The sequence below is a fragment of the Fusarium phalaenopsidis genome (assembly GCF_050370095.1).
Source record: "Fusarium phalaenopsidis strain FUZ10S chromosome Unknown contig_32292, whole genome shotgun sequence".
In the NCBI taxonomy this organism is placed as follows: Eukaryota; Fungi; Ascomycota; class Sordariomycetes; order Hypocreales; family Nectriaceae; genus Fusarium; species Fusarium phalaenopsidis.
The window spans coordinates 7,047-24,287 of record NW_028145410.1 but is presented as its reverse complement, the minus strand read 5'-3'; the positions used below and the strand labels follow the sequence as shown (position 1 = coordinate 24,287).

The 17,241-nt window shown below is 44.4% G+C and overlaps 2 protein-coding genes across 2 annotated transcripts; one reads left to right on the top strand and one right to left on the bottom strand.

Moving 5' to 3' along the window:
- Nucleotides 1-517: 517 nt before the first annotated feature.
- LRP88_04351 (uncharacterized protein) lies at nt 518-891 on the top strand (the record flags this gene model as incomplete). The annotated part of the gene is made up of 2 exons (XM_083240925.1): nt 518-834; nt 888-891. The coding sequence occupies 2 exons, from the start codon at nt 518-520 to the stop codon at nt 889-891; spliced, it is 321 nt and encodes a 106-aa protein (XP_083102073.1).
- A 1,171-nt stretch (nt 892-2,062) lies between these two features.
- On the bottom strand, nt 2,063-3,766 carry LRP88_04350 (uncharacterized protein; the record flags this gene model as incomplete). Its single annotated transcript, XM_083240924.1, has 1 exon — nt 2,063-3,766. One exon carries the CDS (start codon nt 3,764-3,766, stop codon nt 2,063-2,065), a length of 1,704 nt encoding a protein of 567 aa, XP_083102072.1.
- Nucleotides 3,767-17,241: the final 13,475 nt, after the last annotated feature.

Here is a 17,241-nt window from a genome sequence, read left to right as displayed (position 1 = left end):
GTCCTTTATCGGTGACCCAGATGACAGAGTTGTCGGATTCCCCCGCCCCAGACTTGTCGCTTGTTTACCGTCGTCGGGTAGAGCAATTTAGACTGAGGGTATCCTCTTCCCTCGGGCGCCATGTTCCAGAAGATGGGGATAGTGCAGATGAGAGGTTGACCTTGTACCGTCTACTTAACATGGATTTGGCCGATCTGGAGTGCGAATGCGGCGCAGAAAGAGGTATTTCACGCCCTTCGTTGATTTTTCCTCTTTGTCGATAATGGCTAAACATGCTCTAGCCTTGAACGTATGGTACTTCACAGCAGCTAAGCTGCACCTGCATGCATCCTACCTTCTTGACGATGCCACTACGGATGGTTACAAAGACAGAATCGTCACACTCTATCTCACAGCACAACGTCTCATAGAGCTAAGCATCGACAAAGCCACGGAAAAGACAGGGTTCTGTCACTACTGCCCGTTTTTTTGCTACCAAGTTTTTACTTGTGCTGCCTTTGTGGTCCTCAAGATTCTAATGAACGGCTATTTCCGCTCCATCATCGATGTCAGTGCTGGCACAAAGAATCTTGAAGCCGCCATTGCCGCCCTCCGAAAGATCAGCGTTGTGAACAACGATTTACCTGCCAGACTCGGAGACGTCATTGGCTTCTTCTGCGCGCTGCCTGACACAACCGTCGTTGGCGGTGTGACCATCGACGACTTACGCTTACGGCAAGTGAAGAACAGAATGAGCATGAGTGTAGTGTACGACTGCTTGTGGACATGGAGACGATACTTTCAAGAGGAAAATGAGAAGGACGTAAGGGATGCCCGCTTCGCGGTTGAAGATAAGTCATCAATTGCACTCAAGTCGCTTACAAGCATGCTGACATATCTTAATACAGATAATTGTCGCTCCCGAAGATGTACAAAGATCTTTCAGTTTCGATATCCCTATGGAGATAGGTGGCTTCCTGGATAGTCTTTCCTTTTAATAGGGGACAATCTACGCACCCAAAGAGCCAAGCGCAGTTTCACCAAATAGACCAACAGTTCCCGAGGTTCAGGATCATCAATGTATGGATAGGTGCATGAGTCATCCATGTTACAGCAACTACTGGTCAACTTTGTCTTACCCCGATGCTCATGGGGGAGCGTAAGCTTGACTTGCGATCATTCATGATCCCTGTAGGGACCGTCGTGTTATTGGTTGGTGTCGCACTGACAGCTAGGAAGAAACTGTAGACATACAATTGTCCAGATTCAGAAAGAAACTTGACAGATCATCGTGATCATGTTCACGATGTTCGTGAGCGACCACAACTAGCATCAGGCAGCAGACTGCTGCCGATGATATTGGAAGACTAAATATAAGTATCCCATCGGCTGTCATAAACCTCCATTCCGTACCTCGCCCCACATCACCCCTGTCATCGTGACGGTACCTGCGGGGAACCCAAAAACCCCTCTCAGACCCTTCACAGCTAAAATCACACATAATTCATTTTACTGATTACAATGCCCTCCCGAAAGATACCTCCCAAGATACCGGCAGTCAATATCTATGATGACAATAGTTTCATAACAGAAGAAAACAGCAGACGCGAGCAAGCGGCTGATAATACATGCCGGCCTGAGTTTCCCCTAGCTGAAGACCGCGGCTTCAACTTTTAACCTTTCAACGTCCCGGCTCGCGACCTTAAGGTCAACCCACTGCCCCAGGAGCCACTATACCGTAAGAACTCGGTAAATTCGCGCTTTTTTGAGTTCAACCGGCGTCTCTTGGCAAGCCACACAGAGGGCGGGGATGGGCGGCAGAACGGATCCCCCACCAAAAATAGGTAGGCGGCTTGTTCCCACTTCCAACCTCCGCCTTCTATTGAAGCTGCCCTCCGATATCGTGATAACGAAGATGGCCGCCGCCGCTGCCGGCTTCATAGTTATCATATGTGTGTTTTTTTGGTGTTGAAGACGGACTGGAGGTTAAGAAAGGAACGTAAATAGCAAGAGGGAATAGCCTTCTTTTGGCAAGATAATAAGGTCAATGAGACTTCTGAAGGCGCTGATTCTGATGGTCTAGTTAGCTAATGTATATTGTATCTCCTTCTCGACATTTCTGGGAGTCATCATCATCTCGCAGTCGTTGGATCAGATCTGCCTTCTTCCCTGATACCCTGAGGCCCCTCTTCCGCAGCCGCTCTTGCAGCTGCTTGATGACTTCTTCGTGATATTGTGTATGCAGAAGAAGCTCGTCATCGTCGGCAACGAGGAATTCCTCGTCGTCACATAGGGGATCCACGGGGTCCTCGTCTTTGACGATGACTTCCTCGGCTTCTTCCCACCCAGTAAAGTCAATCTGATCAGAAGGTATATCCTTGATCCGGATCAGCCAGTCCTCAGCCCCGTCAGGGCGTATGCTTATTCCGCAGTTCAAGAACGCTTTTTTGACCATCTCTGACTTTGCGCTAAGACGCTTTAAAGCAGAAGCAACTACATGAGTAACCATAACTCTCTTATCACTAACTGACCACTTGAAATCATCTCCTTTCTCTCTTTCTATCTGCTCAATATACTCGTCAGTTGCCTCCTGTAACCACCGCTTAAAAGGAGCATTGATAGCGGTGTCAAGGGGTTGCAAAAGACTTATACAGCCGGGAGGGATAAGTGCAAGGGAAATACCGTTATCCCTTAGTTTCTTCTTAATCCCTTCAGTCTTGTGGAATGTGGCTGCATCCATCACGAGCAATATATCCTCTTCTTCATCCTTAATAAGGGGAAGAAGCTTGTTGTCAATCCAGGAAGAAAAAAGCTCCTCGTTATTGTATGCTGTCTTATTGAACTCTACGTCGACGTCAGGGGAATAAAGATGCTGCTCCTTCTCGTAAGTCTGGCCGCCTTCATCGGTAGGGGTACCATGAAATATAATAGTCGGTCGAAGCCTGAATTCGCCATCTGCGAATATATAAAGAATCAAGGTGGCCTGCCGTTTATTCCACCCGCTGCGGTCGCTTTTCCCGGAGACTGATTTTGCGCCGCGTATTTCCCAAGTGAAGCCATCAAGATACTCAAATGGGATTGGGGTCTCGTCTAGGTTGAGTATAAGGCGCCGATAAAACCGACGTTTTGGCGAGTTCAAGATCATCGTGATGGCCCGAGATTGGAATCGTAATGTAGAGATGCGCCTGATGAATCGTAAGAACCTATTCACGACGTCGATGTAATCCTCTGGCCTCTTGGTTGACTGCTTTGTCACTCGTCGCTTTACGATGTTGTGACGCCGAAGGAAGCCTCGCCACCAACCGGTGGAGAAAGGGAACCGGGAGCTTTGGTCTGGGTATAACTCCTTGTAAATAGCCTGTGCCTTCCGGCGGAACCAAGAGGTCGTAGCTACTTTCCCTTGGGCGCGGCGCTCTAAGAAAGAGAGGTACACTTGATCTTGGAGGCCTGGCCACTTGGGGCAGAGTTTCCGATGATGTTCTTTGAGGAAAAACTCACGCTTTTGCCGCCATCCACGGATCGTTCCTTCTGGTATTTTGAAGTGCCTCGAGGCATCATAAATCGTAGGCTTCCTTTTCCAACCCTTCTTTATAACGTGGCCGTGGATCAGCCACACGAGGACTTCCGCCTTCTGCTCCGGTGAATAGCTTCTTTCCGGGCGTTGGATTGGCAGGATCCTCCTTGGTTTCCGCTCTGCAAGAGGCTTGGGCTTTGGGCCGGGCTTTTTCCTTGGTGTTGAGGCCACAGTCCAGCCGGCATTAGGATCAACCTCATCAAGCGGCGGCATTGTGTGAAAAACGCGGTGGCGATAGCTTCAGATCGGATGAAAGAGGGACTGCAAAAATCCTGGCCGGGGGGAACATCTGATCTTCTGATATTACCCCTCGAATGATCACTTCCACATACTAACTGTATGAGGAAGTGATCATCCGGGAAGTAATGCGCCAAGACCGACGGTTGAACTCAAAAAAGCGCGAATTTACCGAGTTCTTACGGTAGCTCTTCCAGCTCTTTGTGCCTGTTTCCCTAGTCGAAAGCTGGGTTGAATACACCAATAACTGGGTCGCCAGCTTGCATGAGAGCGGCGTCATTGACAGCTAAAACCACGAACTGAAAGATGGCTCAAGGCTGCAAAAGTAGACGAGGCTCAAGGTCTCCGAAGTATACATTTGGCTTGGAATCCTGATTTATATTGGACTCTATAAGGAAACTAGGATCGAGGACCATTGGAAAACCTCTGCGCTTGGGGACCAGCGTCCTACCTACTCCATCATCAAGTTTATGACCTATAATAAGTTTTAGCTTCTTCACCGCCACCTCCGACCCTTTGACCACACCAAATTCGTACCTGATGAATGCTTCCCTGAGGTATTCCAATGCGCACAACCGTGGTCCCGACCAGTTTCCCTCTCGGATCTTATGATAGATTCTCCACGTAAGCCAGTCGTCGGAGCAGATGCGTTCCTTCTTGTCCACAAATAACCCTGTTCATAGCTTTGAAAGCCGCTAGAATACTGCGTCCGCAGCATTGGCCCGGGCCAAACTCCGCGTAGTCCAATGCTCCGCTCGGTTCGATTCGTCGGATTACTAGGCATGAGAGCTCCCGCACGAGGGCTCGCAGACGTTGTTGTGTCGAAGGGGCACCAATCCTTCTCCACCAATGGGGCGACAGGGGAAGAGTCTGTCTGTGATCTGTAGAGAGGTCGGCAACACAACAGTGTCCGACAATTGATGCCCTCTTCGTTTGAATTTCGGTCCCCGCAAGAGCAGACCAGTACACTTTAATAATTGATGTTCTATTTTTACTTTGGTATATCTTTTTTCTTTTTCTTTTTTTTTTTAAATCAGTGGAGTCTAGGTAGCTCAGCGGTGAGTTGTGAAGGCTCCCCTGACCGTAACAGCCTCTTATTTAGCCTGGTAAGTTGCTGATATTTAGCTTCAATACTAAATTTCTCTCACGAGGAATTTCGCCTGGTAAATCTTAAAGTACCTTGAATCTCTTTCACCTTCCCTTCAGGGGTTTCTCACACGAGAAGTCTCATAAACGTGCTAATTTTAGCCCAAACAGACTTTCTCGCAAGAGGAGTTTCGCAAGGCACTATCTTAAGTCAGGTCACCCCGCTCAGTTTCCCCAGAGAGAGTGGAGCAAAACGCCCAAGCAAACCCCATCGATATCCTATTGTGCCAAACGAAATAGCATCTACTATGAGCATCAAGCTACGGACTGCCCTCTAGATCACCCGGCTGACAACTCCAAACAATCGTGCACGCATGTGACCAGTGGCATGAAGGAACAATATGTATTGCAGCACTCCTTGGCTCATTTAAGGTGCATCCCACCCATCTCAAAGTCCCCGACCCAGAAGAGCATGATGATATTAAGTTCTCCCACGATTCTTAAGTTTCGTACAGCAGTGCACTTGCAGACCCGAGCCACCTCGTTCGGGGAAACGTTTAGCAAATCGCCGACGAATCTCCGCCCACTCAAGCTGCTCCTCTTCCTTTAGTTATATGAGGAAGTTATCTTCATCGTCTGAATACTTTGCCCGTCTTGCTGGAGCTCGTCGTCGTGTTTTTCGTGTCGTAACCGAGTGGGTTGAATCGGAGATCGCATCGTTGACATGTACATGATTTGTGAAAAGGGGCCACTCAAACTGGAATTGAAATATCGTCTTGCCATTTTCGGTAATGCGTTTCATTGAAACATTCTCGAGCGGCCATTCCTAAAACCAAGCAAGAAACGCACTGGCCTCAGAGGGAATAGATCTTGCATGCGATGGTGTTAGACTCAACACGCCGAGTGCCGACGTGTCAGGCTCCCTCAATGAGTGTGCGACAGCTCCTTCCCGGCTTTCGATCCCGCTCCGGCTTGCCGTTAGCTACAATCGACCCCTCACGTGCTACGTGATTAGCGAGCTACTCGTCAAGCGGTACCGATGGACTCTGACCGCGGACAAGCAGGTGCCATCCACCCGGAGTCAAATTAAATAAGCAGTGGATAACCCGCTGCGAAAAAGCTATCTCTAAGGAAGCATTCCTACACGAGCATTGGCAATTGTTCAGGCTAAACGACAAGACAGGACTAGCATTTATTATATCTCAACATTCAATTATCTACCTCTCTTCCCGAAAACAATTAAGTTGAGCTACTGTGCTTGACTGGCTTAACCCCTGAGTTTGGTCGAGTACCGGACTTGGATCGTGCCCTCAGAACGGTGGGGAAGGGCGCGCTGGATAGCGGCCCAAGAATCGCCATCTTGTTTCATCCTGCGCACAGTTTCATCCTCTTCTGACGTCCATCTCGCACCGGATGATTTTGCAGCTAAACGCAAGGTCTTAGACAGGCTTCTGCGCTTCTTCGGATTCGACATGGATCTGCCAGCATGCAGCTGACATAAATCGGAGTCCCAGTCAAACTATAATTGAAATGTCGCCTTGCCGCCCTCAGTGATGCGTTTGAGCAAAACGTCTCCGAGAGGCCACTCCTCGAACCGAGCAAGAAACATGTTAGCCCGGGACGGGGCTGGTGTTACTTGTGACGGTGTTGGGCTATCAATGTCGCGTCCAGACGTTCGGATCGCACTCGGCAACTGTGCGGCATGTGCTGTCGATCGTCTTTGGCGAGAGTTCCGAGAGCCCCGGGAACTGTCGCCAGTGCTGCGGACCGAACAGGAAACGGACTTCAAGACCTTGCGGCGCTTGCGACCTTGGTGTGAACCATCGGCATCACCATCTTCCGAGTCAGAATCCCCGCTGTCTACGAGTGAAGGAGAGTTCTCGTCCCGATAGTTGAGGCCGTCCTCACTCTCTGAACCCTCACTATCTGCATCACCGTCCTTGGACTGCATCGTTTTATGTATTTGCATGGAGATGCGACGGGAACGACGAGGAGACGGGGACGGGGACGATACTCGAGCTTCAGAGGGCGATTCGAATCTAGCCTCCGCGAGCTCGGACGCAGCATCGCCCAAGCCTTGTGCTTGATGCGGTTCGGCCGAAGCCCTTGCGGGAGATGGGGTGTGGGCTTCAGAAATGGCATCGTCGTGCGAACTGCCGGCGGGTGCTTCGCTTGCCTCGAGTGACGCTTAGGTCACCTCGACGGGGCTAGTAGTCCGCGGAGAGTGTATGCAAGTCGAGGGGGAGTCCGGATGACCCTGGGCGTCATGACAAGCGCCATGGTCAGAGACGGCATCGACCATCATATTGCTCCGTTCACTAACTAGTACGGGTCAAAGCTCTTGCCCGTCCGCCGCAACCGAGTATGGCTCGCTTTCAGGGCTAGTAGGAGGGGGTTACGAAATTAATATCTTAAGAGGCGGACGCATCTCCGGTGAGTACGTGATTAATCTTGCAATAAGATTTCTGGCTCGGTTCGGCATCAGCGAGGTAAGAAACTTGCGTCTCACTTGGCCAAGCTAGGGCGGCTTCCGCTTGAGCTAGGGATACTATTGGCGCAGTGACTACGCCAATAGCAGCTTCTAATTCAGTTGCGCCATATTCGATACCGGTGAGATCTAGATGTCGGTTATCAGACTCTTCCACCTAAACGGAGCATCACGGCGTCAAAGACCTACCTAGATAGTCCGGGGTGCTGGCACGTATTGCGTAAGATCGCAAGTTATTGAGTTCTCGACTATCGTCATTTTCATCTTCAGTATCAGACTCGACATCAGAGGGAATACAAATCGCTATATCGCTGGATTTTCCAAGAGCCGAGAGCGCTTTCTTCTTCTACAAAGATACCGTGTCTAGCTGAGAGGCAGGAGGGGTGAGGCTTTGCCGCAGCTTCCGCTGTTCAGAGTCAAAAGTCGCCGAGGCCATGCTTGCGTTATAGAGTGCGGAGAGGAAAAGAGAAAAGGGGTTTGGTGTTCGCAGTGTAGCTAGGTGAAGATAGGCGGGCATTGTCTGGCTTATATGCTCGCTGCTGAACCATGCGGCAATATAAGTCCTAACCGCTTGCGGGCGCCCAGCTTGATATCTCCCTACTGCCTCCCTATATTCTCTAAGATGGTAATAGATCAGATGGAGGCAGACACGTAACACTACTTCTCCTTCGTCCCAATCACTTCACTGCCGGGCCATACCAAGGCAGCTATGCTGAACACATGATGCCCCTCTCGATTCAGCTTGCTGCATATCGTCAGGGATTCGCGCCACTCGTTAGCAAGGCAGAGTCCTCGGGGAGATACCAGATGAGGCAGGTCTTTATGCCTATTAGGCTATTCACGCACGACGCGTTATTTCTAAGCGGTCACATAGCATTAGGTAGAAAGTTCCCGGCAGCACTAGCTCTCCCGTCTAACCGTGATGGAGCTCAACGCCGCGCCTACGCATATTAGCCGTCCATAGCCACGAACTTGTTGAGCCATTCAGAAGATAAGAGAGCACTAGATGCCATTATAAACGCCTCATGAACCCGCAGCAGTGAGATTAACGGGGTTAATATACGTATAATACTAATAACTCGCCGAAATGCGCCCGTCCCCGTCCGCATCCACATCCCCTCGTCCCCCAATCATTCATCTTAGTTCGCTGGACTGCTCTCGATTTTGAAGCCGCTGAGCCATCGCGAGCGGCGCCGGGCAGAGGGATCGTTCTCCCAAGCGGCAGGAAGTCTTAACAACCCCTGAGCAGAGAAATAGTGACTCGGACCCCGCCAAGCGAGTTGTGACCTCACTCTTCGCCCAGATCTTAGGACCAAACGGGGAGTAAGGTCGTGTCGGAAGCCTCTATAGCCACCCGTGCCAGTTTCAGGAGGCAGGCCCGAGATGGCACCATCCACCATTATGCTTTGAGGGGCGGGGAGGGGATTGATGAGCCGCTGCGGCATTTCTGCCATTGGCTGGGCGTTATTGGAGGCCTCACGAAGACAAGAATTGCCATGAGATGCTTTGCTGCCTGGGAAGCATCGAAGCGCTGAGAGGCAGTCTAGCGGGAGGAACGCCTCTGGGCTGCAAGTCGTTGTTAAACTCCGTGAGAAGAGGGCAGAAAGGAAAGCCATATGAACCGCAGAGTAGGAAAAGGTGACCTAGGATATGATAACCATGAGTGGTAGTATTCTTCTCATGCCGTCTAAGACCTGGCTCTGGGGACGAGAGTAGGCGTCGCCTTGATCGATCGATTCCTGCAGAGCTTCATCTCAATGCAAGACGATAACGCGGCAGAAGAGGGGCTAGGGCTGGGGCTAAAGGCAGCGATAGCCGCCAAAGAGTTGAAACGGTGGATGCAAATAGGCGGAGGGTGGGAGGAAGCAGAGGTCAAAGATACATGTTCACATAGCCGGAGGAGGTTGCTATCTTATATATAGAGAGTCACGTGATGCGTAGTCGGCAGCGTAGGCGGCGAGAGCGCTTTGCCCGTTTAGGCGGTGCCGCTAAACCGGAGGCAGCAGCATCGCATCCGCGATTACTCCAACTAAGAGAAGGTACTTATGAAAAACGAAAAGGGACCAGGACTAAGCACTTCGATTCTTTTTACCGTATATAGATAAATCATCAGTATAGTTAAACATAATCGCCATGGCTCATTTATAACTGATTACTATTTCATTCACTTCATTCACTTCATTCACTTCATTCACTTCATTCACTTCATTCACTTCATTCACTTCATTCACTTCATTCACTTCATTCACTTCATTCACTTCATTCACTTCATTCACTTCATTCACTTCATTCACTTCATTCACTTCATTCACTCCCGTATTTAGGCAACTTAGGAGCCCATAGTCGAGGTTACATACCAGCTCCACGATACTAGCTTCTTTGTAGGCATAATTAACGTGATTCTGATAGAGGATCCTAGAATGGCAAATACACTTTCTACCTCATGCTGAGTTACAAACAGCTTTCAAAGTAGGCTGCGAATACTTTGGATTGACACTTGGAGACCCCGTGTCGCCGTCAGGAATCTGTTTCAATTGTAACAGGAGCTTCCTGATGTGCTCTGAGATGATGGCTGTATCGACTTCATTTGTGCTATCTAGAGTACAGTAACGATCGAAATCGGTTGTCCATCCACAAAATCTCTCCATAATTGTGCGCACAGACCATATTTTTGGTGTATATCGAGTAATGGTTGGCAACACTGTGGCTATTGTATCTCGATGACAAAGGCGTAATCAGCCGACGTGCACGCATAAAGGCGAGGCCGTAATCTACTGCATGTCATCTCGGCGGGGGCCGTTTCCGATGCTGACGACCGTCTAAATCAAGGTTATACTAAACAGCATGGTGGCACTGACCTGCGCGTTACGGTGCGTATTACTGTAACTACCTCTATAGGATGAATACCGAATGGGCGATGAGAAAGAATTATATACTCTCATTGGATTGTTAAGCCCTCGAATTAGTTGGGCTATCTAAAGTTTCGTAGAAATACTGTAGTAATTCCTCTGATACTACCCGACTGGGATGGGTTTCCGCCATCGTTTCCTTCTTCATTTCAACCACATGCTTTAGCAGTTCCACTGCTTCCTTAATCTGGCCGTCGGCTTGGTATGCTCCTGCGAGGGCGTGCTGTGATGCTAGTCGAGAAGGGTGATTCTCCGCCAATGTCGTCCCCTCAATAGCAACCACATGCTTTAGCAGTTCCACTGCTTCCTTGATCTGGCCGTCGGCTTGGTATACTTGTGCGAGGGCGTGCTGTGATGCCAGTCGATCAGGGTGATTCTCCGCCAATGTCATCCCCTCAATAGCAACTACATGCTTTAGTAGTTCCACTGCCTCCTTGATCTGGCCGTTGGCTTTATACGCTTCTGCGAGGGCGTGCTGTGATGCTAGTCGAGAAGGGTGATTCTCTGCTAATATTATCCCCTTAATGGTAACCACATGCTCTAGCAGTTCTACCACCTCCTTGATCTGTCCGTTGGCTTCATATGCTCGTGCGAGTTCATGCTGTGATGCCAGTCGAGAAGGGTGATTTTTAGGGTTAGGGTTATGGTTGGGGTTAGTATTAACTATCTAAGCTATTTTGCCCGGAGGGTTTCTTCTAGCTAAAGATATAGCTTATAGACTAAAGAGAGGAGATTTTTCTAAGATATAAAGAGATAAGAAAAAGGGAAAATAAGAGTATAAAAGAGATATAAGAGATATAGCTAAGAAAGAGGGAGATAGCTAAGAAAGAGAGATATAGTTTAAGAAAGAGAAATAGCTAAGAAAAAGAGAAATAGCTAAGAAAGAGAGAGATAGCTAAGAAAGAGAGAAATAGCTAAGAAAGAGAGATATAGCTAATATGAAAAGGCAAAGAGATAAAATATAAGAAATAAGAGATAAAGAATAAAAGGTAAGAGATAAGAAATAAGAGATAAAGAATAAGAGATAAGAGGTAAAGAGTAAAGAGGAGCTTTAAGAAGCCCTATCATCTATTAAAACCGTCGGTTGAGCTACCGACAGTTTTTTTGTATGGGAGATTTTTTTTACGCTAGTAGACCATGGGGCAGCCGACAGTTTTTTTCTCGACTAGCCGACGTTTTCTAGAAAAGAGGGTTCCTATAGGGCTAAGGCTCCGCAAAAGAGATATATATAACTTTAAGCTATAAGGATTTTAGAAATAAAGTCCTTTTTCTTATATCTTATTTCTTAATTTTTTTAGAATTATTTAAAGATAAAAAAGAGAAATTTTAATGGGGTGGTCAGTGTAACTAGCGCTACGCTAAAATTTCCTAACCACCGCCACAACTTAGCTATCTAGCCACACTAACCACCTCGCTAGCCATAATTAAGATAATTCCTTAGCTAATAAGCTTTAACCTCTATATTTATTCTTTCTTTTACCTCTTTATAAAGACTTTAACTCTTCCTAGCTATTTACTTCTAATTTCTATCTCTATTTATATCTTAGTTATCTAAAAGTATTATTTATTTATATCTTAGTTATCTATAAGTCTTATAATTATGGATTATTTTACTTATATCCCGGCTTTTTCCCTTCTAATTTGCAAGACTTACAAAACCGCAGTTCTTTTTAACCAAATTCAACAACACCTCCGCCAACAGCCTCATCAGCTTTCCCTCCAAGAGATCAAGCCTACCCTAGAGCAAGCTACTAAGCTTGATCTTCTTCAGGGCCAGAAGGACCTTATAAGGCTACCTAAGCCTATTCCTCCAGGCCCTCCTATCTCACAACTTGGAGAGCCTATGCAACAGGGCTTCCGCTGCACCTTTGAGCCTAGCTGCTTCTATGTTGGCTCCCAGCTACGCCGAATTAGAGAGCACTTACGGGTCTTTCACAAGGTCCAGCAGAAGGGTCAAGACGGCCGGCCTTCCAAGGCAGCAGCCTCGCAGCCTTCTATAGCTACTGAAAGCTATTGGCGAGCCGGCGTAGCCTATCAGCAACTCTTCAAGCAAGGGCCTCGCAGTGAATACTTTGAGGTCTTGCTAGAAGGTAATAGCTCTGAAGCTCTCTCTCTTCTAGAAGCCAAGGCTGCCTTTGAGGCCCAAGCCCTAGCTATCAGAAGCAAGGAGGCCGAGGCTATAGAGCAGCTAAATGACTTTACTGCTCCTAACCCTTGGCTTCGAAGGCTAGGATCAGCAAGGCACTTAGCTGACTTTAGTGGGGAAAAGGATTTCCTAAGAGAGCTGCTTTCTCTTGACCTTACCCTAACTAAAGAATCTCTAAAAGAGACCTCTGAGCTAGATTGCTTTTTTATCTTGCAGGCTTTTGAGGAGCTTATTCAAGAAGCTATAGGCCTTATAGCTTCTAATGAGATTCCTCTGAATGCTCTCTTTAAGGTTAACCGGCAAGATGCCTCGCAGCCAGCAAAGAAGCCCTTTAGCTATAGGTATAAGAAGGCTACGCAAGACCGCTATGCCATAGTAGCAAAGCAGCTTCTAGTCTATACCTTCCGCTGCCTTAACCTTGAGCCCGCAGAGAGGCCACCTTTCAAAGCAAGCCAGCAGCAGCTAGCTAGCTATAAGGCTCTATCTGATAACCTTGATGACCTAGAAGAGGCCTGGCTCTTAGCTAAAGGCAACTTCTCTAGCCATAAGGTTATAGGGCTTTATAAGGGGGTAAAAGAAAGGACCTTGGCGCTTTTCATCTCGATCCTAGATTATCAGACTAAGGATAGTAAATTTAATAGCGTTATGGTCTCCTTTCTTACTATGCTTAGTATATCCCCTGATGGCTCTTGGCTAGGCTTTGAGACCTTTACCCCTTTTCTCTCTGCCTTAGTATCTATTTCTAGGCTACTTATCCTGCGGGAAGTAGCTAGAAAAAGAGATAAGGCTATCCAGCAGCATACCGAGCTTGGAAGCTCTCTTCTAGAAGCTCGAGAGGCAAGCCCTGGTTATTTTGAGCTAGTGCAACAGCTCGTAACTAGGTGCATGCTAAATAGCCCGGCTGGGGCTGACACGACCCCTATGCAGTTTATCCTTCGGCTGCGTAGCTATGGCATAGCTGCCAAGGCCAATAACCTTGCGAAATTCAATTTCTAGAGGTTAGGTTAGACTAAGAATAAAGCGAGCGAAGGTGATATGTAGTAGTGCTAATAGCTAGCTAAGGTAAGAAGGCAAGTAGAGGGGTTATAAAAGGAGCCGGCAAGGTAAGATTTATACCCCAGGGTACAAAGCCGACGGCTCTAGAGTCTCACAGAATGCTTTAAACCAAGGGAGGAGAGCATAGAAACTTTCAACCCCGGGGTATAAAGCCTGCCTAACCGGCTTTCTGAAAGGCTAGGGTCTGACCTTTATACCCCGGGTTATAAATAGGAGGCTCTTAATCTCTAAGAGTATTTCCCCCGGGAAAACAAAGCTTTTATACCCTAGGGTATAAAATAAAGGCCTAAACCCTTTCTTCTATTAAGGTTCTCTATTCTCTATTCTCTATTCTCTATTATTCTCTATTAGTATTTAGGCTTATTTATTAAGGTATAAGGTCTAAAGGCTAGAACTTAGAAAAAAGTAATAAACCTATTATTAAGAGCTAGATATTAAGATTAAGAATAAGCGCCTATATTACTATAAGTAATAGAGAGTAGTTAGTTAAATAGCGCCTCTATTAATAGTAATAACTATAGGTAATAAATAAGTTTATATAACTTATTAAAGGCAACTTAAATAAAATACTCTTAATCTCTAAGGCATCTAGTATTACTACTAAGAAAAGAGGATAGGCTAATTAATTTTTAAGATCTAGGGATAAAAAATAATAGAAGTTAGAAGTTACTATACTATGTATTAGGTGGGAGAAGCGAGCTTATAAAGGAGGAAAGAGGACTCTTATCTGCTATTTAAGCCCCGGCCTCTAGGCTATCTTATATCTATTATTATATATTATTATATTTATAGTCTTAGATCTGGGATAAGCGGCAAAGGGGATAAGAATATATTAAATTATTAAGAAGCTAACTTATGAAAATAGTCTTATTAGTTATAAGATTTTATTTAAGTAGGAATATCTAATTAAGAGAAATATAATTTACTTATATAGCAGGAAGGCAAACTAATTAATTTACCCTTAGATATTAATAGTATCTATAAGCATTATAACGCATCACATTCTTATTAATAGGGTTAATTTAACCAGGGATATATATTTTCCTCTACCTATTTTAAGTTAAGCGCCAATTATCTAAGTTTACTATATAAATAAAGAGATCCTCCCTTAACCTCTTATCCTATCTAGACGTCTAGGATCGCCTCTTTAGCCTACTCCCGCGTCTACTCTTCTATGTCTACTTATATATATTACTAAAATAATACTCTACCCTCTATAATATCCCGCCTCGTAAGCTCTATAAGTCTATTCTAATATAATAATAGACTATAAGTTAGATAAGACTTTCTAAGTAGCTATTTCTTAATACTAAAATAATTACTAAAGAAATCTATTAAATACTTAATTATAATTAAGATATCTATAATAGTCTAGCGTATTACTAGATCGCTACTATTAAGTAGCCTATCTCTATAAAGCATAAGCATAATCTTCTCTATATTAGTAAATAAGAAAAGGTCTTCTAAATACTTCTAAGTTTATCTTACTATAATATCTCCGCTAGGCTAAATATGATCTAGATTATTGCTTTTCTCTTCCTCGCCGATGCTATTATAAAGATAAAAAGGGTTATCCTCTTTATTATTTTCCTAGTCAAAGCTATCATAGAGGCCTATTTTAATAATAATATATCAAACTAATAGTACTATAGGTATTACTAGTATATCGAGATCATACTAGTTATATTAGAATTCGCATAGCCAATATAGCCTCATATAAAACTTATTTTCGCCATAGTATACCTCACGGGCCTCTTTTACTACTTATTTCCCTATTACGCCCTTGCCTATAAATAGCGGCTATAAGAGTAGAATGCCATTAGAAATTTTTAGATTTAACTTATTATTATTATCTCCTTCCTTAATAATAACTAGCTCGGGTTATACTAGATATTAATAGAGTATAGACTTACGCTTTATAAGGGGTAACTATAAAAACTATACTATAGTCTAGCTATAGAGTATTTCGTAGACTTTTATAAACTCGCTTATAAAAAAAATCACTTTATTATTATTTGGCCTAACTATAGTTATAGTTATAATAATAAATAATATATGAGGGGGTTATTGCTATGAGGTTGATTAAATACTAAGGCAACTAGAGATAGTTAAAATTAGAGTTTAAAGATTCCTTAAAGGGAAGGCAGAGAGGGGAAATAAGCTACTCTCGTTACACTATCTAGTAAGAAGCATGTGGTTAGTCATTAATATGACTTTGATTTATATAAGGTGGCGCATATTTATTTCTTAGCTTAGTTTAATAAGGGCTTAAAATAGTAACCCCCCCTGGCCCTATCTAATCACAGTCCTACACTAGATAACAACCTATGCATAGATATATAATAGAAATATTTAATTAATAGTTTAGGTCTTGCCTACCCCTGAATCTCTATATACAAGTTAAGTAGCTTCTATACTTAAAATCCATATATATTATTATTTCAGAGCACAGCAGCTATTAGAATCTTAGTTCTTATATATTTCCGGTTTAGAAATATCAATATAATAATAAGCCTATTAGGGCCGCGCGAGCTTTTATTATTATTATTAATTATTATCCTACGCCTAGCCGCTAAGCAATCAAAGCAATATAGCACTACTATTATTAATAGATATTAATATAAGGTAGTTAAATAAAAGGAAATAAGCAAATAATACTAATAAGTAAGAGAAGAAAGAGATAAAGAAAAAATACTTTAAAGAGAAGGATTTTATCTATAAGTAAGCATAAAATCACTAGATCTTAATAGCTTATATGCCTATTAACGCCCTAACTTTTATATAAAGCCTAGGAAAGAACTAATAACTAGATATAAAGTATATATAAACTCTCTGCACTATATTTACATAGGGGGGGCTAAACCAGAAGGCAGAAGAGAACTATCTCTTAGTCCTCTATAGTAGGGTTAATATCTCGAGGATAATAGATTATCTTAGGCGATAAGGCTAGCTAGATAGCCTTAAAGCATCGGGAGAATTACCCTTCTTTAAAGAATAGTTATTAGTTAATAGAGGGAGCCTAGTAGAGATTATAGCTAGGCAATATCGCATTAAGGCTCTAGAGGCCTATATGCAGAAGATAGGTACTACGGAGGAGGAGCTATAGTGGACCTATGAGCTCTATAACTAGGGTAAGTTTTAATAATCGCTAATATTTAATATCTTAGGTATAATAATATACCTAGTAGGATATTAATGCGGCTAAATATATAATAAATATCTTACCTCTAGGCCTTAATCTTAAGCTCTAAGTAAATTAATAAGACTTAGCCATGGCTAATAGTTATAGCCAGGTTTAGATATAGGTTATTATAGCGTCGAGTTAAGACCTTAAACTATTTCGCGGCAAAGCTGCCAAAGTCGAGGAGCAGATAATAGATATCTTATAGCTAGGTAGCGAGAAGCTATTTCCTACTCGTCGTCTGGCTATGATATAGAGGAATAAGAGATAAAGGGAGATAGCTACGCGCTAGTATGAGATATCTATTAGTAGAGCTACCTTTAAAATCTCGGCTTGGGACTGGATAATTAGTTATAGAATTAATGATATAGGTATAATAGCTAACTAGAGCTAATAATATAAGATACTTTTAACTAATAATAATATCTATTCTTTTTTTATAGTATTAGTTTATAGTCTTTCATAGTATATTATAAATGCTCTCTTAACTTCCCGGCGATGCTACTAATAATATAGAGCTAAGCGATTAAAAGAAGATATTAGACTCTCTTGGCTTAATATATATAAATAACCAGGTTTAAAGGC